Raw genomic sequence first — 26909 nt, 5'->3', positions numbered from 1 at the left:
AGCTGTGTATTCGTTTCTATATGGCCTCAATACCATGTTACAAGAAAAACGAAGTCAAATATTATCATTAAGAAAATATATATCAAATATCAACTGGTGTATGTATGTAGCTACATGCTCCAAATGAACCTCAGCTAGTATTGCACTACATAAAACCTGGTACCAAGTTGCAAGAAAAAAATATTAAATATTGTCATTAAAATATATCTCACGTATCAACTGGTGTATGTAGCCAATGAACCTCAACTAGTATTGCACTTGCATAGATCACAGATCCCACTGAATCTTTGACACCAATGTTTCGTAATCTCGCGACCAGTTCATCTTTTAAAAATACCATAAAATCTTTCCGAATTGAGAAGAAGATAAGTAATATGGAAAGAAGATAAGCAAATCAAGTGATTCTCCTAACCCCTCTCTTCTTACTGGAAGGAAGGAGTTCTAATAGGGAAATTCAATTCGCAAGGACGCAGATGGCCCTAAGCTCATAAGATCGAGATCGGGCTATTGAGGCTAAACGGTACCAAGTTGCATGATAAAAAAATCAAATATCGTCATAAAATATAAACTTCGTTGCATTTAAACATTGTCTTTTTTTTTTTCCATTGATAGGTCAATGTAGGATATTTCAACACGCCCCCTCACGTGAGACCCACTAATTGGATCCCACGTGGGAGATTCACACATTGACAACATGTGGAGCCAAGAGAACTTACCCTACACGCGAGGCCAAGGGACCCACCATCATCGCGCAAGGTCAATGGGACCTACCCATCACGTGGCAGGATAGTACGAGCCCGCTCCTTAGCTCTGATATCATATAGAATTATTAGAGAGACGGTCCGAGGGCTCACTTCCAACATCACCAATATTTTCCCAACTTGGTAATTACCACATGCACTATCCATGTGGAGTTTTATCACAAAATGTCTCGGTGTTAGTTGGAGTGGGGTTATGATATTTAAACTCTTTTTTTCTCATTGATACGGTCGATGTCGGACATTTCAACAGGCTAAAACCAAGTTGAAGGTTGCTTAAGTCAATTTTTTGTTTGTTTACAGAAGCGATAGGGTGTCAGAAGAGTACATTTTTCAGCGGTCAATTTCTTGATCTGGAAGATCGCTCAAAACACAAATTAATGAATTTGACACCCCTATGCGACTACCATACATACCACTAAAAAGATACGTTGCACATTTGTCACAAGGAAGGATGATAGACGTGACAAACCTAGCACTAGAACCCTGACATAAAGCCATTACAAATAATGAGGCCACACAAACAACATCTACTACCAACCATGGCGGGCACCCAACCAAGCCATAGCAGGGAACGCCCATAACTAACACCCTTTAGTTTAGGAGCAACAAAATCGGCTCATATTTATTAAGAAACAAAGATGGTTAGACTCAACCAATCTACAGAGAAGTGTTGGAGACATAGTAGAGAAGACGGGGAAGCGGAGGGAAGAGGAGGTAGAGGGAGGGGCGAGACAGAAGTAAAGAAACATGAAGAAACAAAGGGGATGATGGGGTGGGAGGAGGATGGAGGGGAGGAGGAGGAGAGGCTAGGAGGGAAGGGGAAGGCTTGCCACCAGCTCCAAGCCGAAGCAAGGGGCCGTCATGTCAAAAGGCAAAAGTTTGCTCTATTTATCAATGGCGTAAACTTTATCTTCAACTGCCACTCAGTACTATGGTCTGGTGGTATTCCTCTTCACTTGGAAGTGAGAGGTCTTAGGTTCAAATCTTGTGGATGGTGAATTCGATACCAAATTAGGCTGCACATTATGTAGCTTTGCCAAACTCCCTTCTCCCCTTATTGTAAAAATATCGATGTACTCAAAAAAAAAAAAAAAAAAAAAAAAAAAAAAAAAAAAACTTCATCTTCAACTCGAACAACATCGTAACTCAAAGGAAAGCTTCCATAATAATCCTCTTGTTTATGAACATAAGTCCATGTTGCGTCTTTACCAAGTCAAATAAAACCCAATTCACTACAACACTCATACATAACCATAAAAATGCAGTCGTTCGGGTCTTCTGAAATCATAACCATCTATTGAACTAGATCCACAGAAACCAAGAGCAGTGGAGTTGTCAACTTAACACATTTACTTCTTCTGTCATACAACGTCGTGGCATGCAAACGACCATGAATCGTCAACAATCTGTCGAAAATCATATACAAAAGCTCTATGGGCAAATTCGGCCAACCTAAGAAGACAAAAAGGGAAACAATTAGATAGATGATTTGATATCATAGAGTTTTGTGAAACGGTGCAAACTACAAAATAACAAAATGCATCCTTTGTAAATTTGGATAAAAAAAAAGAAGTATTATTGGCACTCCAAAAATCTCATTCTACACTCCTCATAAGTGTATTTTTCTTTTCAAATATAGAAAATTTGGAGTGTAGAATGAGATTTTTGAAGCGCCAATAATAATGTCCTAAAAAAAATTTGGATTAAAAATGGTCAGGTCCACAAGCTCGTGGCACTCACAACGATTATTGACTTTATACTAACTCTGCGAGTCTGTGGTATAATTTGATCAAAACAAAGAACTTTTACTCTCCAGCTGTGGAATTATTGATTGCAGCGAGGGAAGGACTTCCGTTTGCGTCTAAGTTGGGTTTCAATCATGTTATTTCTCCTCCGTGGCTGACGCCATTTTTGGAGGCGGAATCGGAGTTGCAGAGTCAATGCTTATTTGTGATGGCAAGTTTCTTTTTGGTGGATTGTGCCTCCACATTGGGGGTTTCAAACCAAACGATTTTTTTAGAAGTCCATGCTTATCATCTTTTCCTTCTCTCCTTGATTTGTATTACATGTGTATGTTACTTTTTTTTTGTTGTAAATGAAATTCATCTTTAACGATAAAAAAAAACACCTTCACCCTATCTCTGTTTAACTTGTGGCTAGTGCACCCAAAACTTCAATTCGATAATTATGAAAAAACATTAACATATATGATATGCAACCATAATATAAAGAACCCAGAATTTCAAAATATATGTATATGCAATTTGATTCATGCAGACTTAGGATATCATGATAATTGGACGCGAATAAATCTACAAATAAAATACGAGTAATACTAAGGCAGGAGTAGTATCATTGAGCAATTGAAATTTGTGTTTCAATTTGACCACCTGAAAATGCTTGTTCAAAGATGTTGAATGTAGCCGCTTAATATTACAGTTTAGTAATATTTTTTCCATTTAAAAGTGAGAGATTTTAAGTTTGACTTCAATAGATTACGAGTTTAATACGAAATTATTATGATAGACCTATTGTCTGGTTTCACCCAAATTCTCAACCCTTATTATAAGTAATGTAGTCGTGTAAATTAAAAAAATCATGAATGTCATTCCACAAACTTAAGAATAGAAGCTTGGGGAATAAGAAAACAAAGTAAACCAATATAGCCAAGGACACTAACATGTAAATCCTAAGATCATCTCCAACACTTGGCCTAAAACCAAAAATTTTTAGCCCATAAAATTTAGGTTTTAACCCAGAAACAGTTTTTCTGCTTCAACCCTTATGGCCTAAAATTTTTGCCCAGATTATTAAAGAATAAATTTAGACTATTTTTTTTTCTTAAAGTAACTTTTTAAAAATAAAATATTATGTAGACTATTCTAATTTAATTTTATGAACATTTTAACCTTAAAATATTTAGATTCTGACAAATACTGAAAAACCACTAACCGACACCATGAAACTCGTTAAACACTATGAAAAAAATATGAAACAAATGAAAGATTTTTTTAATTACTTTAGCCATTAGATTTAAATTTGGACTGTTAATTTTTTTTTACCGTTGAATTTCATCAAATTAGATCTTAACATTTGGATTCAATGAATTTGTAAATATAAAACTAAATAAAATATACACATATGATGGGCCAGCCCCACTAATCCTGGGCTAAATTTGACTTCCATTTGAGTTTTAGGTTTTAGGCCACATTTTAGCCTTGGGTTGGGTTGAGTTTGGGGGGGGGGGAATAGAAGTGGAAATTTGAGTTTTAGCCTAGAGTTGGAGAAGGCTTAGGCCACCTACTAATTTTGATCGAGTTGTTATTTAATATTACAGTTTTGTGATATTTCTTTTCACTTATAAGTAAGAGTCTTATATTCGAATCTCTCGTAATTGACGAGTTCACAACCAATTTACTCCCGCACTTTCTTAGTGTAAATAAATTTTGATCAAGTTTGTCGGATAACCCAAAAAAAAAGTACTTAGTCCTAGTGTGCATGTATATATTGTTTGTGCACCAAATCTTTATCATGTCTCTTAATACCACGCATGATCTAATTAATAACATTTCACGACATATCCCTTTGCATTATGGCTAAAGATTAACCCATGCTGATGATTAAGAGACCCAAATGCTAAATATATATGCCAAGTTCATCCATGGAGATTAATTGACTGGAATATCCCGACATATGATTTTTGAGAAATCTCGTACTTTTTTGGGGTTATTTTCTAATAATTTACACTGTCGGGATGGGAAATCGAATTCCAACTCGCCGTTCAGATGAACACGAATACCCACCCGAAGCCGTAGAATTTTCCAGGTACATTTTTGGTGATCACTGCAACACTCCCCCAGCCACAGGTCCTCCTCCATATCAGGTACTTAAGTCAAGATTAAGCGTGATGCAGCTTAATTAATTTGTTCTGGCTGGCCCGCGGAAAGTAATTATCTACTAATCTTTGTTCGATTATAAAAAACATGTTATGTAGACGGTACCGGTAGTGATTTTAGCTCCACCAAATAGAAGCAGCGGCGCAAACAGGTTTCAACCCTTTGGTGTTGCACAAAGCAGTCACTTGGGGTCCTCCTCATGTCCCAGCAGAAGTTTTAATCGACAGTTGCTTGAAGATGAAGCTTTAGCTCACGCGTTGCAGATGCAGGAATTGGAGGACGACTATCAGCATTTTTCCATGCAAGAACACTATAGGGTATATAGAGTTCTATGTTTTTTATATTACAAACGATATTCCTTCTCTCAATACTCCATCGACCCGACAAATCCACCTTTGATTAATTGGCTAACATTTTTTTCAATTTGCTAAAAATGCAGGATGAAATCCAAGATAATGTCGATGTAGATAACATGAATTATGAGGTAAATTCAATAATATATGAACATTATATTTTTATGAGTTATGATGTTATTCTATTTAGAGGATATTTTGAGTTTTTCCGTAAAATATATTCAACCTGAAAAATTAATTAAAGCAATATATTCCATTTTGCATTAAAAAAATTGCATGTATTTAGTACGATATCATATCATTGAGACGAAGTTTTAATTGAGGTAACGCATTGACATATTTTTTCTTTTCGTGTGACAAATTGTATATGACCTATGGTTCTAGTGGCATAGTTGAATTCTCTCTTTTACTGAAGATTTTAATTACTTAAATAAGAACCCAATTAGTGTTAATCAGTACTGTGTACTAGGAATTGCAAGCATTAGAAGAAACCAACGGCAGTGTTGACCAAGGGCTCTCTGAAGAGATTCTTTCCATGTTGCCATCTCACAAATACAAGCCACCAAAGAAAAAAGTCGGTTCGACAGATGATAGTAACAAAGAGTAAGACAGACCAGTTATCTTTGATCTTAATTTTGGTGTTTTATGCAAAACTGTAAGGGTGAGCCTTTGCGCAACGGATATATTATTCATTTGTGATCGAAATGTCATATGTTCGAGGCTGTAAACAACCTCTTTACAAAGCAGAAATAAGGTTGCGTACAATAGATGTTTCTTCGATCCCAATAAAATGGAAAGCCTTGTCAATATGGGTTCACCCCTTGTGCTAAACTGTGATAAAAAAAGAGATTACTTTGGCTTATTTGGATGAATAATATTATATCATTTTGTAGGTGCTCTATATGCATGATGGAGTATAAAAGGGGCGATGCGATGACCACTTTGCCATGTTCTCACCAGTATCATGAAAAGTGCATTAAAAAATGGTTGGAGAATGATAAGGTATTTAAAACGTTCAAGATTATTTTATTTTATTTTGAAAGATGATTAAACAATTGAAAAATACTTTTAATTTCGTTAATAATCATTTCTCCCTCTTTCAGAAATGCTGCATCTGCAAAAAGGAGGTAATGCCTTGAGCAATGGAAGAGAAAATTACAGTCGCTAGCAGCTAGCTCCATAAATATTTGTATGAATTTTCGTGATTTAAAATTGAAATTAAATTCATTTTATAGTGATAAAAAAATATTTTTGGACCACAGACAAGAAAAATCATTGGTAAATTGTTATGCTTTCCTCATTTATTTGTGCAAGGTATACCATTTACAAATTTGAAGTTGTAATTTAGTCATTATATTGGTAAATTATATATTTACCAAAAAATAATTAGGAAATTGCAAAAATAATTGGTTCAAAACAAAATTGAAGTCATGGGTGCCAACATGCTCCATTTATTTATAAGAGACTCTTGAATCAGGTGAGATTTATTAGCGTACTCAAAAGATGAGCCGATACATGTCATAATAAAGATACACAAAAATATATCATCTCATATCTCTGCTTATACTATGATAAGTGATGTATCGATTTATGTTTCTGACATTTTCTTCTTAAATCGGATTGGACCTATTATAGTATTGATGATAAAAAAAAAAAATGAAAAAGTGAAGTTTGTTGGGCCTCTTACAATTGGGTGTGAATCTTGACTTTGTTGGGCCTTGAAGAAAACGACATCGCGCCTACATTTGTAGGACTTTGTTGGGTAACAGAAACATCATCTTGAAACATCCTAAGATCACCTTTGTCTGTGTTTCTGCCCCCGGGGTTAAACTAGTCAATTGGCAATCTTTAACGAAATTAAACAGAACAGAAGCCGCACGTGGGAAAATCAGACGGTAGTCTGTCTCTATCCGCTAACCCTATATGGTAAAGGTTGTTATCTCATCGCACTCATTTTTACAGTAAATATTTTCGTTAATTTATGTCATTTGATTTTTTGTAATTTATTTAATTTGATGATAAAAAATTGAGATGATGTGTACGAGAGAAAATAAAGTGAGTGGATAGCAGCGGAAATGGATCATTTCCTAATCTCTTTCTCTTAATTCACCAAATTAGGGAATCCGTGATATTGAAATTTGATCCAACGATTACAAATAGGAGCCAACTTTAAAAATTATAATAACTTCAATCGTTAAATTAATTTTCAATAACACGAATTCTATGATTTTGTGGATTAGGAGGAAGGGATCTAGACAAGATCTCTATAGCAACACCTTATGCTAAAGGGAGTAGGATTCTCTCCTCTTATATTCTCATCTCTTTCCCTCCTCTCCTCTCACACTTTGCTTTTTGTCTTATTATTTTTATAAAAAAATCAATATAAAATGTTAACGTAACTTAATCGTAACCATTCAAATAGGAGGAGGGAAGGATGAGGAAAGAGATTAGACGGAAACAGAAAAAACATCCAATAGGATAACCACACGTGTCCATTTTTCTTCAATTACCATGCGAATTGTCATATTTGTCCTCGTTTCCGTTACCGAGAAGGGCAAAGACTGTAGACCTACTGAGTTACAGCCGGATGCACTCGATCGCAGCTCGTATAGGCTAATCCAGGTACGACCCGCATAGCCCATAATAAGTAACCTAGAGATCAACTAATCACATTCCGCCACGTGGTCTAGTCTTCGTGTCGCCATCGCGCGATCTACCACCGACTATTATCATCAACCGATGAGAGGACACGTGTCCCTACTTTCACCGATTGAAGCCGGTGATATAGGGTAGGGCACCGATGCAGCCGGTCAGTCCTCGTCTGCGATTCGCGCTAGTATATAACCAGCGCCCCTCCAACTTCTTTCCACTCTCCGTTTCTCTTTCTCTTTCTCTCTCTAAAAATTCTCTCTCTCTCTCTCCAGAACTTCTCTGCAAATCTCGGCTTTATTTTTTTTTCAAATTAAGGCAACGTTTCGGCTTCTTAGAGCTCCCGATTCCTGAGGTCAGTAGCTGCCGTACATTTATCTCGATTAATTTTTCAGTTTTTTGCTTCGATTTTTGCTGCTATTTCAAGTTATTTAATTTGGTTAATTAAATTGTGCTCTGTTCGATCTCTGGACCGCAAAAGGCTTACTGATTTTTTGTTCTACTTAGTATTCGAAATTTCGTTTCCGCTGCTCGATCTTCTTGTTAATCTGCTTGATTACGAGTTTTACTAGTTTAATTTTGTTCAAAATTTGAGCTGGAGCTGCTTTAAGTTCGTCTTTAGTCTGTAATTATCAGTTTAATTGATAAAGATTGAGCTAAACAATTGATTATTCCAATTGTATTTTGTTAATTTTTGATTCGGTTGAACTGGGTTGGGTTTAGATCCTCTAGAATTTACGGGGTTCAGGGCTGGTAAGCTAATATCATTGTTTCAAGGGTAGCTTGGTTGGAAATTAGGGTTTTTGTGGGGCTCAGTAGAAAATCAACATTTGGAACCCTAGGGGGGGCTTTGGGTTTGAGTCGGATTTCGTGTTTCTTGCCTCGTTACAATTTACTTATCTGGCCGGTATTGGTTTGGAATATAGTTTAGTTTCTATTTTTAGTTTTTTTTTCCTGGTCCTACTGCTGATAGTGTTGTTTCCTCTTGTTTATCTTAGATCCCCATGAGAAATTGTTGAAAGCTCATACAGAAAATATAAATTGTGCACCATCTTGGGTAGCATATTTATCGAATAACTGGTGAAATTAGTGACAGTGAGGTGGGGTGTCTGAAATTGTTTGTATTTATACTGGTGAGAGTGCCCAGATTGTATTTGTGAGCCTTTTTCTTAGAGGGGTTGCTTATTTCTTTTGTTTTCATATCGATTGAGTGGGCTGAGCATATTAATTATTGTAAAAATACTAAGTCAGGCCTGGCTCTGGAGAGCTACTTAGACTCTGGCCACCAAAGGGCGGTGCCTCCTATGGTGCCTTCTCGGGTGGCTGGAGGAATAGCTCAGTCTTCACCAAGTTCTGGAATTTTCTTCCAAGGGGATGGGCAGTCTCAGCTTGTAGTTAACTCACACTTGAGCTCATCTTTCGGGAACTCTTCTAATTCCATTCCCGGAACTGGGCGTTCAAATCTCGGTCCGGTTTCTGGGGACATGAATAATGCAGTTTTGAGCGGTGTGGCGAACTCAGGTCTAAGTGTTGGGGCAAGTTCTTTGGTCACAGATGCAAACTCTGTACTTTCTGGAGGTCCCCATTTGCAAAGAAGTGCAAGCATCAATAACGAGTCATACATGCGCTTACCAGCATCACCCATGTCCTTCTCTTCCAACAATATTAGCATGTCAGGGTCATCGATTGTGGATGGGTCTTCCGTAGTGCAACAAAATTCTCATCATGACCAGAATTCTCAACAAATTCAGCAGAATCAGCAACACCAGAACCAACGGCAGCAAGGGCCTTCTAGTGCTACTTCCTTACCAACATCCCAAACTGGTCAGGTTTCCCTTCCCATGGGAGCGCGAGTACCTGGAACCTTTATTCAGGATCCAAACAATTTGGCCCATGTCGAGAAAAAACCCCGTCTGGATATCAAGCAGGAAGATATTCTACCGCAACAGGTGATACAACAGTTACTGCAAAGACAGGATCCAATGCAACTCCAAGGTCGAAATCCCCAGTTACAAACCATGCTTCAGCAACAGAGATTACGGCAACAGCAACAGCAACAGATTTTGCAGTCAATGCCTCAACTCCAGAGGGCCCAGTTGCAGCAGCAGCAGCAGCAGCAGCAACAACAACAACAGTTGAGACAACAGCAATTTCAACAACAAGCAATGCAGCCAGTATCTTCCATTAAGCGCCCCTATGATGGTGGCGTATGTGCTCGTAGGCTGATGCAATATTTATACCACCAGCGGCAACGACCTGCTGTGAGTTCCCGTGTTTAATGCACTCCATTGTGCAACCTTTTTTCCCTCTTCAGTTCCATTTTAGCTGGGTTTATATTATAGACATCTTCCTTTTTGTTATAAATATGTTATTTATACACTCATACTATTTCTTAGATTCGTGGACCAATTTCAATTCAGTGGGATCTTTTATTGACATTCTTTTTTACATCAAGAACGTTTTATAAAACTCTTAGGTTTATCTAATTATGTGTGGATTTTGTTGACAGGACAATAGTATTGCTTATTGGAGGAAGTTTGTTACAGAGTATTACTCTCCTCGTGCGAAGAAAAGATGGTGCCTGTCATTATATGATAATGTTGGGCATCACGCACTCGGTGTTTTCCCTCAGGCTGCTATGGTCAGTATATGCGTTAGTTAACTCGTCTGTCCAGTCATGTGATTTGTTTCTTGTATAATCATAAGTGACCGTGTCTGTATCTACAAATGATACTCTTATTCATGCAATTGCATAGTTAACGTCTAACGTCAACTGTTCTCACATGTGAATATTTTCTTTCTTTTTGGTCAGGACGCGTGGCAATGTGACATTTGTGGTTCTAAATCTGGAAGGGGTTTTGGTAAGAAAATCTGAAGTTTTATGCTAGTTTATTGGGACCTTGCCAAGGGTTTTTACAAAACTAGAACAATGATTTTGGGGAAACAATTAGTTTTTGCTTCTTATTTGTCTTGAGGTACTTCTTGGTCCACTTTTTATGCTTTTTGCATAGATGGACACTACCCTCATTGTCTTTTTAAATTTCTTCTCTGATGCCCCTTACAATTGATCATTTTCTATCACTAGTCTCCTGAAAAACATTTCTGTGCCCAAGTAACTTAGAAATGTATAGAGATCTCATATGGCATCACCTCTTTGAAATATTTAAAGTATTTATAGTATTTTAAACTGAAACTAACCAACTAGTTTCACGTCATGGTTACAGAGGCGACATTTGAAGTGCTTCCTAGACTTAATGAAATCAAATTTGGCAGTGGAGTCATCGATGAGCTTTTGTTCTTGGACTTGCCACGTGAATGTAGATTTCCTTCTGGTGTCATGATGTTGGAGTATGGGAAAGCAGTTCAAGAGAGTGTATATGAGCAACTTCGTGTTGTTCGGGAGGGTCAGCTTCGTATCATATTTACGCAAGATTTAAAGGTAAGAAAAGAATTCTTAATTTTGACTGTTGGTTTCTGTGACTTGGAAAATAACCTGCTTCAAACCTTCTACTTTATGCTTTATCAGATATTGTCTTGGGAATTCTGTGCAAGACGACATGAAGAACTTCTTCCTCGTAGGTTGGTTGCTCCGCAGGTACTGGTCTATGTTTGCCTTAATTTATGTTTTTCTCTTATTTGGATGGTTGACATGCGTTATATATACTTTATGTATGCATTAGCTAGAAGCACTTTTACATTGTAATCATTATTTTTTTATTTTTTATTGGTACTTCTCAGTTTTGAGTTTGGTGATTGTGAGAATATGATGATCGGTAGTGATATCCAGTGATTTAGCTCATGTGTTATGAGAAATGTGCAATTCTAGAACCTGTAATGACATTTTTAACTCTTAGACTGTAATGCATGTGTAAAGGTTTTTTGGGAATCTATTAAGACATGTTAAATTGGTATAGTGGTGTTATTCCTTAATCTGATTGTATTCCTATGAACCATCTTAGTTTGATTTTAGTTGGGCTGGGAATATTTTTCTAATTTTCGTATTTTCTGTTCAGTGATTCATTGTAATTAAATACATCACAATGTTAGCAGAAAAGAAAAGTAGATAAAATTGGGCAGACTCTATATCTCGCACTTATTGAAGCATGCTTTTTTCTTCAGGTGAATCAGTTGGTTCAAGTTGCTCAGAAATGTCAAAGCACAATAGCTGAAAGTGGATCCGACGGGATCTCTCAGCAGGATCTACAAACAAACAGCAATATGTGAGTTTATGAATGGATCAGTGAATTCCTTCTTTTTTTTCAGTACTTGGGTATTAGATTTTGATTCCTCTCCGAAGGGCTGCCCTGATGTTGATTGTTTTCCTCAGGGTACTGACAGCTGGACGGCAGCTTGCAAAGAGTTTGGAGTTGCAGTCGTTAAATGACTTGGGTTTTTCCAAAAGATATGTGAGGTGTTTGCAGGTATATGCTATAGCATTTATGGACATGAGTTCTGATTTAAGAAATAAACTTAAGTTATATTTTCTTATTCTGAGTTTTGTCTTAATTGCTTACTGAAAACTTTTGACAGATCTCAGAAGTTGTCAATAGCATGAAGGACTTGGTTGACTTCTGCAGGGAGAACAAAGTTGGGCCAATTGGTTAGTTTCCCTTGTCCCCATGTTGCCATGTTGTAAATCTCTGCTGCTGCTTTGCATGGATATTGATTGTTAGTACCGTCTTGGCTTTACATGCATGCACAGCACTATCTTAGCGAGCTTCTTAAACAAACCATGACATGATTACACAACTGATACTCTACTTGCTACTATTTGTAGCTTTATTGAGTCATACTGCGATAAGCATTATCTTGTGGAATCTTCAATTTTGAGCTAAATATACATCTCGAGTATTATGTCTGATTATATAAATGGAGATTTGGCCTCTAACATTCTCCGGTCACCAGACCTGTCGTCTCCAACCTATTTTCCTGTAGGAAGTAGTTTTGTCATTGTTTCTTTAGTTCAGTATTTGGCCTTAATTCAAGTCAATCTTTAATGCGGTGGAGAATTTGGTACTTGGTTGCTTAGTTTTTTGTTTTCTCCTGTGTTTCTTGTTCCCTTTCACCCCTTTTACAGTGGTCCATTGACGTAGTCTGTTGGTTGGTTGAATCAATTGCGTATTAAATTGTCTAGCAACAATTATGACCGACATTTTTTATAATGATTTATTTTCTTAGTAACTTATGTTGATAATTGCAGAGGGCTTGAAGGTTTATCCTCGGCATGCTACCGCGGCCAAGCTCCAGATGCAAAAGATGCAGGAAATGGAGCAGTTAGCAAGTGCTCAGGGTTTGCCCACCGACAGGAACACACTCAATAAGCTAATGGCATTGCATCCTGGACTGAATAACCAAATGAATAACCACCAGATGGCTGGTGGGCGTGGAGCTATGAGCGGTTCAGCACAAGCTGCTCTGGCACTAACTAATTACCAGAATCTGCTCTTGAGGCAGAACTCAATGAATTCAAATGCGAACTCTCTTCAACAGGAGGCATCTTCTTCCTTCAATAATTCCAATCATAGCCCATCTTCAACATTCCAAGGAGGTGCCGCTGCTTTAATACCAGGATCCATGCAGAGCTTACCTGGTAGTGCCTTGTCAAGTCCCCATCTACCCTCGCGACAGCCGCAGCAGCTGCAGCAGCGGTCACTTAGTTCCAATAGCTTGCTACAACAAAATCATTCAACCGGCTCCCAAGGCAACCAGGCCTTGCAGCAACAGATGATCCAGCAACTGCTACAGGAGATGTCCAATAACAGCGGGGGAGGACAACAATCTCTTCCCAGTCCAAGCGCAAATGGGAGTGTGGGAAGGAATGGATTGAGTTTTGGAGGCAACAATCCAGCTGCAGCTCCATCCACCTCCAATATGTCTGGTAGTCACGGCCCTGCTCCAAGCAGGAGTAACAGCTTCAAAGCCACTGCAAACAGTGACTCTTCCGCAGGAGGTGGTGGCGGCGGTGGTAACAATGCCTACAACCAGCGAGCCCCGGATTTACCCTCAAACCTTCACCTGCAGGAGGATCTGGTACAAGACATTGCCCGTGAATTCACAGAAAATGGTTTCTTTAACAGCGATCTTGACGATACCATGTATGGCTGGAAGGCGTGACGCTAACATAATTTGGCCTAAATTGGCTCCCATTGGGTATGTGGCCGGCATATATCTTTGTACAGGACAATTTAAAATAGCAGTTTTTCACCCCCTTTCGTTTCGATTTGGTCTCAGTATTGTTGTGACATCGTGCACTTGTACTTGGGTAGTTCAGTTGAGTAGGAATTTTTTGTGTTTTTTGAAGGTGTTTATGTGTCTCCGTGTCTTGCAAGTGTAATCTATTGGACCAAAAACAACTCTTGAGAACAGCTTTAAATTTCCCAGTTATATGATATTTTACATATTTCACTTCTGGTTTCTGCAAATTATACAATTTCAAGTGTTCTCGTTTCTTGCGTCTTCAACCATTTAAATTATGCTGAAGCGGTTTTTCCGGAGTCTATACATTAACTGTGCACGGATCATGTACAAATATTTACAAATGACTCGTCAGATTGTGTGGTAAACCAGTAATTTATGCAACGTCTCGTCGCCCAGTAGGCCAAATAATCGTGTGTCAGTCGGTCAGTGTCTCTACATTGCCATGAAACCAGAAGATTGGACAACCTATATGAAATAAGTTCACTGCTACTATAATATTTAGTTTCAATAACTCATCTTACGTTGGTCAGTCAGTCTTTACATGACATTATATAGTTTACTTTAAAATGTCTGATAATGGTGTATCTATTCTATGAAAGTTCCTTGTGATCATGAAATTATAGGGTTTATTTATTTATTTTTTTCTTCCAAAATACCAAAGAATATGAAAAAGCCATTCCCACGCGTTGGTTTGGGAAAGCCATTCACATTGAAACACAAAAGAATGAGAATATGGCAAAAGACATGCACATTACTTTGGTTCAAATTTAAACATGTTATCTGAGCCACCCCCTCACTAAATTAAGATGCCAAACAGAACAAATTGCATGCTTTCGGTTAGGGTTGCTTCTCTAAATATGCACATACATACATGTATATGTGTGTGTATATATATAGATATCTACGTACATTTTATTAACTTTTCTCTGAACTTGCTTGGGGTTATTAACACAGAGTCTAAGCAGAGACCACCTTTGGTGTGTGTACAATCAATCTGGACCATTGAAAAATTGATCTTGATTAGCATGTTAGGCTTGTTGACAACAAAGTCACCCACATGGTAATGAACCCAGCTGCCTACTTCATGCAAATAACATTCGGATACAGCGTGCTGGCCCTCGGAGGTCGATAACTGGAATCGGACCGGCTTGATGTGCCACCCGTGGACTTGATCAACGGTGCATACTCGCCGGCCAAATCTTTTCGTACAAGTTTTGCCTAGCTGAAGCCGGAAGTACAGGTTGTAGCTCCCTGGGGGAAACTCAAACTCCAGTTCACCTAGGGCTTCAACCCACCAAAATTTTTTAAGATACGCAACTGTGTGGAACCTATAATATTAAATGTCAGAAAACAAACTAAAACCCATTTAATTATTTATTTAATCAGATTTATAGGGCAGGTTTGATATATAAGAGGGTTAATCAAGACGTGTAATATAGGGTTCTTTGCGTAAGCATGCAAATTATACAAGTTTTCAAGCTATTGGAAGACAGATTGCATAAGGGTCGTACGTATCATATTTTGGCTTGTTCTCAAGGATGATGCCACCAAAATGCATGGCAAGTTATTGATTAAGAATCAATTCTTGTAAGCTTAGATATGAAGGATGAATAGAGAGAAATCTAATTCCAAGGAGCCCACCTTGAGATATAGTAGTCATTATTCTTTGGTGCTATATACCAATTTTTTTGTTTTTTAACAGACTGATATTCTCAAATATTTTGAATTTACGAAAAGGGGAATTTATATATAACTTGTGCAAGGAGATGGTCACACTGACCTAACCATTGAGATCCTATTAGTTGGAGCTATACCAATATTAATACAATTAGTGCTTATTAATCATGGTTAGTGAATAAAAAGGGGTCATTTCATTTTTGTTGTAGAAAAAAATTACTCAAATTGAAACTTTGATCACCTCGATTCCTCAGTTGAGATATGACTCCAATATCTTCGATCGTCTATTCCTGTTATCCGCAAAGCCTTTGATGAAATGGCCAAGAAAACTTGTCCACAACTCTTATCCAACCAAGCTTCCTGTGAGGAAAACAAAACAACCATTTACATATACATATAATAACTGACTAATTATTTGGTAGCAGTAGCACTAAATACATCTTAAATATTTATTTTTAATAGATCAAACAAAAGGGTTTGAGGGTACCTTGGTGCCACCATCAAAACGATTGGGCTGGCACAACTTAGCGTATAACTCTTTCTTGGGCAAACTTTCAAGATCAAGAACTTTGTCGACGAGAAACTTATAGTTTGAAGGCAGCTTTGACTCCCATACAAAATCAGCCAAAGAAGCGGCTCGAAAAGCCTTGTTAATCTGAGCCGATTTACAAATCTCCAGCGGATCCAAGGACATAAGAATGGATGAAACACAACTCTCTGGTAAGTCCCCAAGACACGGTTTTGTTGGAGGAGAAGAACTGGGAATATCCCTAGAAAAGAAGGAGAAACCAGTCCCCATAATACATATATGTGTATGTATATATATGTTATATAACCAAATTTATGTTTATGACACGGAGAGGTAGAGAAGGAGGTGATAGAGGAGATGTTGATGAGGAAGGGGAGGAGAGATTGATGACACTGGAGTCACCATATTCTTCATGTATACGGTGGAGATAAAGTCGTTGCCATGGGTTTTAAGAAATGCAAAAGGCGCTGTTGTGACAAATGAGACAGACTACACGGAATTAAAAGGAATATAAATCTTTTTGTCAGAATTATATTTGATAATGTTATTTAATATAGTATTATGTATCTTCCCACATGTTTATAGCTGTGAGAGTGTAGACAAACATAGCCTAGTTCATGGTACGTAGTGCCAGTAGAGCATCCAATCCTACAGATGAGAGACATGGATGATATATTATATTACGTACATCGAATACACACACACACACACAAATTCCTTGTGGAAAGCGAGGGCAACAAAGAGTTGAAAGTTCTCAAATCAAGTTTTAACTCCCACAAATGTATTTTTTAGGGTCACTAACTTTATTTTGACGTACCTATTGATATGAGGATCAAAAGTACTATGCCGCCTCATGTAATACTGAGGCTGCATGAAAAAGAGAACTAATCAGTCACCAAACCAATGTGGGGTGAGATATTCTCCTATATTAATACACACACACATGATCGTGTTACACCAACGAGAAACGAAAACAAATTGTGAAAATAATTTTAAAATCTAAGTCTTTGCTATGAGAAGAGAAAATTCGTTTTTTTAATTAGGGTTGGGATACAAAGATGTAGTGGGACAATCTGGATATAATGGAAAATTTTGAGCTTAGTTGATTGTCTTATATACACTGAGATTATTATAATCCAATATCAACTAATTAGATTTAGTTGGTATGAAGTTTGGAGCAAAATCTGTTTATATTTGTCAGGAAGTTCGCAAGTTGCACATGGCCAAAAATTAAAGTAAACTAAATATCAAAGTGGTGCTCTCGTACCATTAACAAAATGATTAGCATACTCATTTATTTTCTCACGCAGATGAATTAATTCATGTTTTTATTCATAAGGTGTGAATATGATCTCCTAATCAGAATTTCGCGTGGCTAATTCGCATGTTATTTGATAATATTATATTTATGGACACCTCAAGAGGATGCAAAATGTTCCCAAATGGTAAGATTTTTATGCTGTTCGACCTTGATAATTGTTTATATATGTTTCAATTATTAATTAAGGCTTGTGTTTTGTCCTTTAATTCGCGGCTACTTGCTTTTGTTCCTCTAGTGAACTATGAAGTCTTGTGACACAAGGAATTTTGGTTAATTATACGAGAAAAATGAATTTTCACTTATTTTTTTTATCTGTACTTTGGTTTATTTATATCTTTTAGATTGAAAAAAAATCAAAGAAAAAGACGTTTCCGTGAGCTAATATACAACCTAGCAGTCTTCCAATTTGAAACAAGTTTATTGATGTTGGGTTTTATGAAATCTCTCAAATTCAAATGTCAATTCTATATGATTAGTATAATATACACACTCATGGCATGCATGTAAATAACAGTTTGTCAATAAATTAGATTTAAACCAAGAAGCATAAGCATATTTTAAATAAAATCTTTAGACTCGTTGACTATATTTCCATCTCCGCAAATTTTCTTTATTCTCCCATATATATGAGTCAGCCACTAATTATTGAATGAACTTTTCATTCATTTGTAAATTTACGCTTCTAATTTTTCAATTAGAGATTTGTTTTTTTGGTACAAGACTTTAATTAACATGATTTATGGAAAATTATATTTATATATTTGGAATTAAGATGTCCAACAAGTCATCCATATCATCGTCATCTTCTATTTTTACGTGAGTGGTCTCCATCTTCTTGGTTTCCTTCCTTTATCAACCAACTCCATAGGAAGTCATCTCCTTCATCTCTGCGGGCCTATCTCTAGTGCAAAAGAGAGATGCATTGCCCATCGTTGATGAATCCTAAGAGCTGGGTAAGAATCCATACCATGCTTATAGCTTTAGTAGGAAAATAATTTTCCTGTTTTATAGGTTAAACCTATTGGTTTAGTAAACCTTCGACAAAGATTTGTTTTTCCAAACCTTTGACACATTCCAACGTTAATTACCATATGCTTTGAAGAAACTATGGTCGTAATATTGTTAGGTTAAGGAGATTCTAAAGTCAAAGGAAACCAGGGTCCCCGCTCCCATATTTTAGTTACATCGTTTATTAATAGTAGCCTTCATGCACGCGCTCACGTGGGTGCATAATGTATTTTTTGAATCACGGTGTGTTACGCGCTACTTACATGTTTTAAATGTATTTATATGCGTAAATTGACAAAAAGAAAGTCAAATATTTGAAGTAAATGAATCATTTTAGATCATGCTAGAAGTAACCTCTCTTAAACCAATTAAAAGAGCTGAATTCACATAATAAAATTGGTCTCTATAGAATTTACATTAAGAATAGAGAAAATAATATTTAATAAACAATTGATTGAATCATATTATTGCCAGCCATTGTGAGGCCAAGCTCACCCCCTTCCCCTTAGTGTAGATAATATCATTTGTTAAAAAAAATCATTTGACAATTAATTTAATTACATTATTATTTGTGTGCGAAAGACTTTTTTTATAACCAGCATTACACGCTTTTTACATGTTTTGAACATGTTTAAAAATAGAGAAAATAATATTTAATAAACAACTGATCGAATCATATTATTGTTAGACCATTGTGAGGCTAAGCACACCCCCTCCCCTTAGTGTAGATAATATAGTTTGTTACATAAAAAAAAATCATTTCACAATTTATTTAATCACATTATTATCCGCTTGTGAAATATTTTTTTTATATCACGTGAGCACCATCAACTTTGTCATTTGTTTATTATTTTCTCTATTCCCTTTCATTTTTTTATTCTTTACACATGGGACAAAATTTTTGGTGTCACCCACTTTGACAAAAATAATTGGACCAAACTGCCCCTCAGCAAAAAAAATCAAAACCTACCCAAAATCATATTTCAAATTATGCATGGGTAAATTGGTAATTTGGCCATCAAAAATCTTATCTCCACTGTGCTGCACTGTTCATCACATCTCCGGTTTTATATATAATAGATTCTAGTGATGTGCCAAACACATGATATCATATAAAAATTTGTGTTTCACGGCTAAAAATGAGTAACAAATATATATGATTAATAAGTTCTAAGAGGCTTAATACATCGAGTGAATTTGTGACATCATGTTTTTGACATAAGTTTTAAATTATATCGGACGAATCTGTGACACCTTATTTTTTATTATCTTTTTGAAATAAAAAGGTTAAAGATAATTAAATCTTAACATTAACATAATGGATTAGGAGTGGTGTCAAACGTCGTGTCATCTGCCCCATATACATATATATGATTGATAATTTTTAATTATGATCTAAAACAGCAAGACATCGTCAACTTGTTCAGAACTTCACATGAATCATGTGTATACAGTAGCACTCTCACCCAAACTAAGTGCAACTTGGCACTAATTCAAGAAACTTCAACTCCTAACACAAATACACACACACAGAGATCCGGGAATACTCACAGAGGTATTTCAGCCTCTCATTGGCCACAAGTCTAGCTTCCACACCAACATCGGATTTCGAACCCAAAATCTCTAGTTTTTAATTTGAAGGAAGTCTCGCAATTCGTCATTTACCACTGGATCACTAACTCTTGTTCCTAACACAAATATATTGGGGATTGTTTATATATTACCTAAACTTTTTATTATAGAATCTTATTTGTTAACCAAAACTCTAAAAAAGTACCATTTACTACTAGAAATTAAAATTTACCCAATCATATTTTGCTGGATGCACCATATTTCATCGGGGCCAAATGACTTTATCAGATAAAAAAACATTGGTCGGGCAAACCTAGTCAACATTTAGAATTTTGTCAAAGGCTTTGCAACAAAGATATTTCGCAGGACAAAAAATTCGTCGGGCAATGTTTTGATGCGAAGGGAAAAAATTGGCCCTTATTATTAATTACTTATAAACATAAAAATAAAAAGCCTTTAAAAATATAAATAAAAAAATGCATTACACGTGAAAAAACAAAAAACGAAAAACCCTATGCATCTTCTTCATCCCCTTCCAATTTTTTTTACCCAACAATAAGTCATTTATCCGCCACCAATTAACAAGGACAATCTCTTCCTCTCTCTCTCTATGGAAATTGGATTCCAATTTTCCATCACCATGGCTGTGAAAAATAAGCTACGACGGTAGAATATAAAATTGAACTCTACAAAATATGAGAGAGAGAGAGAGAGAGAGAGAGAGAGAGAGAGAGAGAGAGAGAGAGAGCAGGGGTGCCAAAAGGTTAAATATCAGACTAGGGTTTTGAATTGTAAATCATGTTTAAGGTTTTTGGATTGTAGCCTAAAATCAATTCATTGAATACTTGAGTGAGGTTTAAACAGCCTTGGCTTGTCAACTCAATGAATATAGAACAAGTGATCGACCAGGTTGTCACATGAGATACTTATATCCGATTACAAATAATTCAAATATACACAAGACAAAATAACTGAGAGAAGTTAACGGCTGTGGAGGAGTTGTAGATAGAGATGGACTGTGGAGTTGTAGATAGAGATGGAGTTTTCAATTTCAGACAGCCTTGGCTTATCACGCTCAGAGGGGGCGTTGAGGGGGAACGAAAAATGCAGTCAGGGCTCCAAATTTGAAGGGGCCCCTAAATTTTTGCCATCTAACATCATGTAATAATGTTCTATATTTAAAAAAAAATGTTTTTGTTAGCATTTTAAAACTACATTGTGCACTCCTTATTAGAGATTTTTTTTTTCTTTTCTTTCTAAATATAAAAACTTGGAGTACAATGAAACATTTTGAGTGTCTAATAACACCCTAAAAAATGATAGTTTCTTAAATTAGGTTCACATCATTCTTTTTACTACTTCATTGATTAAAATCCTATTCATTTTCAATTTTTTATCAAGATCCTTGGGTATTAATAACATCATTAATTATTTGAATAATAAAATATTTTTATTTTTAAATATATTCTTTTAGTGTTAAAAATGTTACAATTAGTATATTTATATTTATGGCTTAATTTTTTATCATATATTTTTATTTTTAGTTTGTACCAATTTTTTTTTTCATTTTTAATTTGTACCCATATATTAGTTTCTTTTTGTGCCAATATTTTTTGAAGTTTTATTTGTGTTTGTACTCATGTGTATACCGTCACATGACATTGTATATTTAATCAATAATAGAAAAATTACATATGGTATATTTATGTTTTATGCCTAAACTTTGTATCATATATTTATATTTTTAGTTTGTACCCACTTTTAATTTGCAACATTTTTTTAAATTTGTAGTATTTTCTTTTTAGTTTGTACCCACTTTTAATTTTCAACATTTTTTAAAATTTGTAGTATTTTCTTTTTAGTTTTATTTTGTACCCATGTATTTATTTCTTTTAGCGCCTATATTTTTCAAAAATTCATTTTTATTCGTATTTTTTTAATCTTTTATTTGTACCCTAATTTATTTATAATGTACCCATTCTTCTTTATTAATGTACCACTTTGTTCTATGTGAAATGTACCAATTTTTTAACACTATGGATACATTCTTTTGCCATTTATTATTCTTATTTTTACATAGTTTTTATCCATTTATTCAATCAAAATGTTTGAATTTTTTTATTGTAACCGTTTCTAATAGTATTATAATGAGGGATTTTAAATTTATAGGATTATAAATCTCATGAAATATCAAACAATTAATGTCAAAACTATAAAAATATAAATATTAATTGTAATATAATGAGGTGTACAAAGTCAAGGGACTTTGATCAAACTTTGAATACTATTAAGGTTTTAGTCAAAGAATTAGGAACCGCATCCAAAGTATCTCTTTATTATATAACATCGGTATATATTCAAGTAAAACTTTAAAGTTAGAGGTTTGAAGTTTTTTTTCTTCATGTTTGATTGTTAAAGATAAAACTGTTTTTGATTATTTAGTGAATATTATGTTTGTAGATCTTTTTACTTATCATTAAGGACACTTGTAAACATGCAATCAGTGAGTGCTGAAGTGTGTTTTTTTTTCTTTTCTTTTGAACAAACGATATTATATACAATAAGGGGGTGGGGGAATGGGCTAAGCCTCACAATGAGCTAACAATAATGTGATTCAAATTCGCCTTTGATGATAATTGAACCTAAGACCTCTCACTTCCAAGCGAAGAGGAATATCACTAGACCGTAGTACTAAGTGGCTTTTGTTAGCACTTTAAAACCGCATTGTGCACTCCTTATTAGAGATTTTTTTTTTCTTTTCTTTCTAAATATAAAAAACTTGGAGTATAATGAGATATTTTGAGTGTCTAATAACACCCTAAAAAATGATAGTTTCTTAATTTTATTATATAACAACGGTATATATTCAAGTAAAACTTTAAAGTTAGAGGTTTGAAGTTTTTTTTTTTCATGTTTGATTGTTTAAGATAAAATTGCTTTTGATTATTTAGTGAATGTTATGTTTGTAGATCTTTTTACTTATCATTAAAGACACTTGTAAACATGCAATCAGTGAGTGCTAAAGTTTGTTTTGTTTTTTTTTTGAACAAACGATATTATATACACTAAGAGGGTGGAGGAGTGGGTTAAGCCTCACAATGGGCTAACAATAATGTGGTTCAAATTTGCCTTTGACGATAATTGAACCTAAGACCTCTCACTTCCAAGTGAAGAGAAATACCACTAGACCATAGTACTAAGTGGCTTTGTTTTAATTTAAGTGAATGTTTTCTAGAATCAATACATTGTCATACTTATTTTAAAACTTAAAACTATATTAAGGAGGGCCTCTTTTACAATTTTGTACAAGCCCCCAAAATCCGAGAGACGACCCTAATCACGCCCCCTCAACTTGAGCAGACGTTGGCGAATGGGAAGCTTGAACAATAGGAATGCAAAACGAGGAAGACAAGCAAGTCTGCAATTTGATCAGTTGAAGCAAAATAGCCAACAACGAGTTCATGTCTGGTTACTTTCTCCCTGACGTAGTGGATTGGAGGCCACAATAATAGCATTAATATTGTCACACCACAATCGTAGAGGTGCGAGAGAATGGCGAAAGTCACGAAATAAATTTCTGAACCAAGACAAGGTAGCGGAAGTGTGACAGCCCGTCCCGTATTATCGTTTTCGTGAGTATGAAGTTAATAAAATGTCCTTGAACGTTTTAAAGATTTAGAACTTTAGGGTTTGTTTAAATTACCCTAGTTTTAAAGAGTGGATGATCATGGACGTTTTGTTTGATTGTGTTTGAATGATTGTGGCTTGTGGACCACATACACTCACGGGACAAGCATACACACTCTTTCAGAACACCTTTTCTTCCTTTTTCCCGTAATTCCCTCAAACACTCAAACTCACTCTCTCTCTCTCTCTCTTCCCTTCGAATTCACTCTTTCTCTCTCTCTACACGCGGACCATCACCAAAGTTCATCAAATCCTTACAGATCGAGGAAACAAAGACCACCATCATCTTCATCTCGTCGATACGAGTTCATCCATACCCATTTCAGGTAAGAACTTCAAAGTTTTCACATCGAACCACTCACCTTCGAGTTTGACACTATTCATCAACTTTGTAATGGTTGATTTTTAGGAGTTTTTAAGCTCATAAGAAGCTTCTTGAGGTCCTTAGGAGGCTCGGGGTAGTTTGTTGGAAGGTTTTGGACGTCGGAGTACGGAGATTGAAGCTTGTCAAAGTTTACCGAACTATTGAGCTTACTCAGGTAAATTCTAGTGGTTTTAAGCCTAGAAACTTGTATATCGTGAATCTACATGCATCATATTTTAATATGACGAAGTTATGACGATTTGAAAACTAGCCCAGAAACCGGCGACTTTTCCGTCGCCGGCGACATATCAGTGAGTGGGCAGTTATTTTTCAGTATATATATATGTATGCTTGACGTTTTTCCCAAAAAACGTATTTTAAGGAAATGTGATTTAAGTATCCTGTCATACATGCATCATATTTTAATATGTGCATTATTATAATTATGAATATTGTTGCATGGTGCTGAGGAGGCCCAGGTAAGCTACATGTGAGTATATTATGCTGGTAACGATGATGAGATACGATGTTGGTTATGATTGAGATACGATTGAGATATGATGTTGGTTATGATTGAGATACGATTGAGATACGATGTTGGTTATGATTGAGATACGATGTTGGTTATGATTGAGATTGAGATATGATGAGATACGATGTTGGTTATGATTGAGAGCTCATTTACTTGCACACGTATATTAGTGCTCCCGCCCAGAGTTAGGGGCACATTCTTTCACGTGATGTTCACCTCCCGCACCGCATGCTCGCCTTGGATCCAAGTTAGGTGCACAGTCATGTCGTATAGACCACTTTTAATGGGTTCGACTCGTAGGTAACCCGTGATTTATGGCACAGTCTTCACGTGATTGTAGCACTAGAGCATATTATGTTATATACAGTGATGAATTGCAGACCACGCGAGGTGGTATTGATTGTGTGCAGGATTTACATATATATACATGATGTGATGAGATGATTATGAGCTATATATGCAGCCGAGGGCTGAGTTGATTATGATGAAAGAGCATAAACTATATTTATGGCCGATGGTTGAATTGATTATATGTTATTCCATCATATTCACATAGAGATGATGAGTATTCAATTATGATACTTTGACATGGCGTACATTCATATTGTCTAGCATGATTTTGAGATATATTACGTATATGAGTATATACTTTATTTCTAGGAAATTATACTTGTTTTACGGCGAGGGGTTAGTATATTCAAAGAGAAAAGAAAGTTTTGAAAAGTTTGTTTTACTGACCCACTCAACTTTGTTTTGCGCCCCTCCAGGTTTTAGGTAGCGTTGTTGGTAGATCTCGAGGTTTCCCGCTAAAGTTCTGACAAACCATCACTCATGTAGGATTATCTTCGAGTGTTGTTAAATTAGTACATCTTATGTTTGATTGCACTTAGACCTTGTGCTTTGGTTGTGTATTTACACTTAAACTTATCTTAGAACCTATGGTATTTGGTTTTGAATTATTCGTACTTTCCTTATAAATATCTCTTCCGCACTGTGCACATGGCTACGTCACGCTCACGTGACGGCCAGCATGCCTTGACTTCAGTCGGGGTGTGTCAAGAAGAGTAGGCAAGTTGGCGATATTCGGTAATCATTAAGATAGCCAGCATATAGTCCTATAATGATGAGAAGGTTAAAGAGTCTCACATTAGTGAAAGGATAAACCTTGCAAGGGCTTATAAGAGGTTGGCTACTCCCCATATAGCCAATTAGTTTTATGGTGGAATGGAACCTCAACTTTTTTCATGGTATCAAAGCATGTTGGCTCATGTGTGAAGCCTAATGGCTACACATGCTCCATGTAACCCAAATTGTATTGTCCACGTGTTTGGCTTGAAAATTCGCCACATGTGAAGGGACGTGTGAGGATGTGAAGGTTAAAGAGCCCTAACATAGGTGAAAGGAGAAACAAAACCTCAATTTTCTTCAAGTCCGCATCAGCGTATGCAGTATGAGTGGGAGGACTCGATGTGTAAACAATACCTTGATCAACATCACCTTTTAAATATCTGAATATCCATTTTACAGCAGCACAATGCATGTGAAGTGGTAGGAGAATGCATGTACTGACATACAAGGTTCTAAAAAATGCTAGGCGCTAGTCGGACAACGGGCTGGCGCCTAGCGCTTAGGTAGGGTCTAAGCGGATTTAGGTAAATTTTTTGTATATCTTGTAAATAAGTGCAATATTGACACTTACAAAAAAATTATATTTGGATGAAATTCATGAATAAAATAATAAAAGAATGATAAAATACAAAAAAAAAATTATTTAACAAATCTAAAATTTAAAAACACAATAAGCATATATGCCATATAACTTAAGACATTTTGAATGATTATATCTCATTTTTAAAATATAAAAGTGGTTAGCTGGTTCATAATGAAGAGAAGGTGCATGCATCCTTCCCTATTTCATAAAGCACCACATGTGTGGTCACTGTGGTGTGACCCTTCCCCTCCATCCTTATTCCCTAGTCCCTATCCCTCATATCAGCAGAGAGAGATAGAGACTCCCGAGACCATTTTGATGCCTAGAAAACCGAAACTTTAGTCTTTTTTATTATTTCATTTTCCTCATCATCTTCGCCTTCTTTCTGTTTACTCTTCTTCTTGTTTTTCTTTCTGTTTTCCCTTTGTAAATTCTCCATTTTTTTTCTCTTCTTCTGTTTTGAGCTGTAAGAGCTTCTTCTTGGACGAATTTCAAAGAGAGGGAATCGCGACAGCTAAGAAAGTCGTGGTGCACAGAGAGAGGGAGTCGAAGCGGGAGAAAATTTTAGTGATTCTAAGTCTGTTTGGAATTTCTTCCCAGAAAATCATTTCACTTCGCCCAGACCGCCGCCTAGACAACCGCCTAGACCGT

At 36.0% G+C, this 26909-nt stretch overlaps 3 protein-coding genes across 5 annotated transcripts; 2 read left to right on the top strand and 1 right to left on the bottom strand.

The window, feature by feature from the left end:
• Positions 1–4515: 4515 nt before the first annotated feature.
• LOC126615172 (E3 ubiquitin ligase BIG BROTHER-related-like) lies at positions 4516–6149 on the top strand. The gene is made up of 6 exons (XM_050282939.1): positions 4516–4644; positions 4756–4974; positions 5097–5141; positions 5480–5613; positions 5904–6012; positions 6114–6149. The coding sequence occupies exons 1-6, from the start codon at positions 4516–4518 to the stop codon at positions 6147–6149; spliced, it is 672 nt and encodes a 223-aa protein (XP_050138896.1).
• A 1711-nt stretch (positions 6150–7860) lies between these two features.
• LOC126620685 (probable transcriptional regulator SLK2) lies at positions 7861–14064 on the top strand. Of its 3 annotated transcripts, none has more exons than XM_050288914.1 (10): positions 7861–8014; positions 8658–9920; positions 10169–10300; positions 10472–10520; positions 10884–11098; positions 11186–11254; positions 11779–11879; positions 11987–12080; positions 12190–12259; positions 12860–14064. In XM_050288914.1, the coding sequence occupies exons 2-10, from the start codon at positions 8964–8966 to the stop codon at positions 13771–13773; spliced, it is 2601 nt and encodes an 866-aa protein (XP_050144871.1). In that variant the 5' UTR covers positions 7861–8014; positions 8658–8963; the 3' UTR covers positions 13774–14064. The 3 variants fall into 3 exon arrangements, with proteins under 3 accessions (XP_050144871.1, XP_050144885.1, XP_050144880.1); XM_050288928.1 differs by having other exon boundaries at positions 7863–8014; positions 9157–9920; XM_050288923.1 differs by having other exon boundaries at positions 7866–8014; positions 8911–9920.
• Positions 14065–14588: 524 nt separating this feature from the next.
• On the bottom strand, positions 14589–16545 carry LOC126592502 (F-box protein PP2-A13-like). The gene is made up of 3 exons (XM_050258226.1): positions 16022–16545; positions 15776–15894; positions 14589–15185 (listed from the first exon to the last, which is right to left on the bottom strand). The coding sequence occupies exons 1-3, from the start codon at positions 16331–16333 to the stop codon at positions 14759–14761; spliced, it is 858 nt and encodes a 285-aa protein (XP_050114183.1). The 5' UTR covers positions 16334–16545; the 3' UTR covers positions 14589–14758.
• Between the last annotated feature and the right edge of the window lie 10364 nt (positions 16546–26909).

Source organism: Malus sylvestris, chromosome 1 (genome assembly GCF_916048215.2).
Source record: "Malus sylvestris chromosome 1, drMalSylv7.2, whole genome shotgun sequence".
Lineage (NCBI taxonomy): Eukaryota > Viridiplantae > Streptophyta > Magnoliopsida > Rosales > Rosaceae > Malus > Malus sylvestris.
Note: the sequence above shows the minus strand (reverse complement) of the source record. Positions and strands in the feature narration are given on the sequence as shown.

What these genes read in the sequence shown, in the direction of transcription:
- LOC126615172 (XM_050282939.1), top strand. Translation starts at nt 4,516, where the DNA reads ATGGGAAATCGAATTCCAACTCGCCGTTCAGATGAACACGAATACCCA. An exon ending in CCATGCAAGAACACTATAGG is followed by an intron (nt 4,975 to 5,096) that starts GTATATAGAGTT and finishes CTAAAAATGCAG; the next exon opens with GATGAAATCCAAGATAATGT. An exon ending in ACAGATGATAGTAACAAAGA is followed by an intron (nt 5,614 to 5,903) that starts GTAAGACAGACC and finishes ATCATTTTGTAG; the next exon opens with GTGCTCTATATGCATGATGG.
- LOC126620685 (XM_050288914.1), top strand. Translation starts at nt 8,964, where the DNA reads ATGGTGCCTTCTCGGGTGGCTGGAGGAATAGCTCAGTCTTCACCAAGT. An exon ending in TTTTCCCTCAGGCTGCTATG is followed by an intron (nt 10,301 to 10,471) that starts GTCAGTATATGC and finishes CTTTTTGGTCAG; the next exon opens with GACGCGTGGCAATGTGACAT. An exon ending in GAACAAAGTTGGGCCAATTG is followed by an intron (nt 12,260 to 12,859) that starts GTTAGTTTCCCT and finishes TGATAATTGCAG; the next exon opens with AGGGCTTGAAGGTTTATCCT.
- LOC126592502 (XM_050258226.1), bottom strand. Translation starts at nt 16,333, where the DNA reads ATGGGGACTGGTTTCTCCTTCTTTTCTAGGGATATTCCCAGTTCTTCT. An exon ending in GTTTTGATGGTGGCACCAAG is followed by an intron (nt 15,895 to 16,021) that starts GTACCCTCAAAC and finishes TTTTCCTCACAG; the next exon opens with GAAGCTTGGTTGGATAAGAG. An exon ending in ATCTCAACTGAGGAATCGAG is followed by an intron (nt 15,186 to 15,775) that starts GTGATCAAAGTT and finishes TTAATATTATAG; the next exon opens with GTTCCACACAGTTGCGTATC.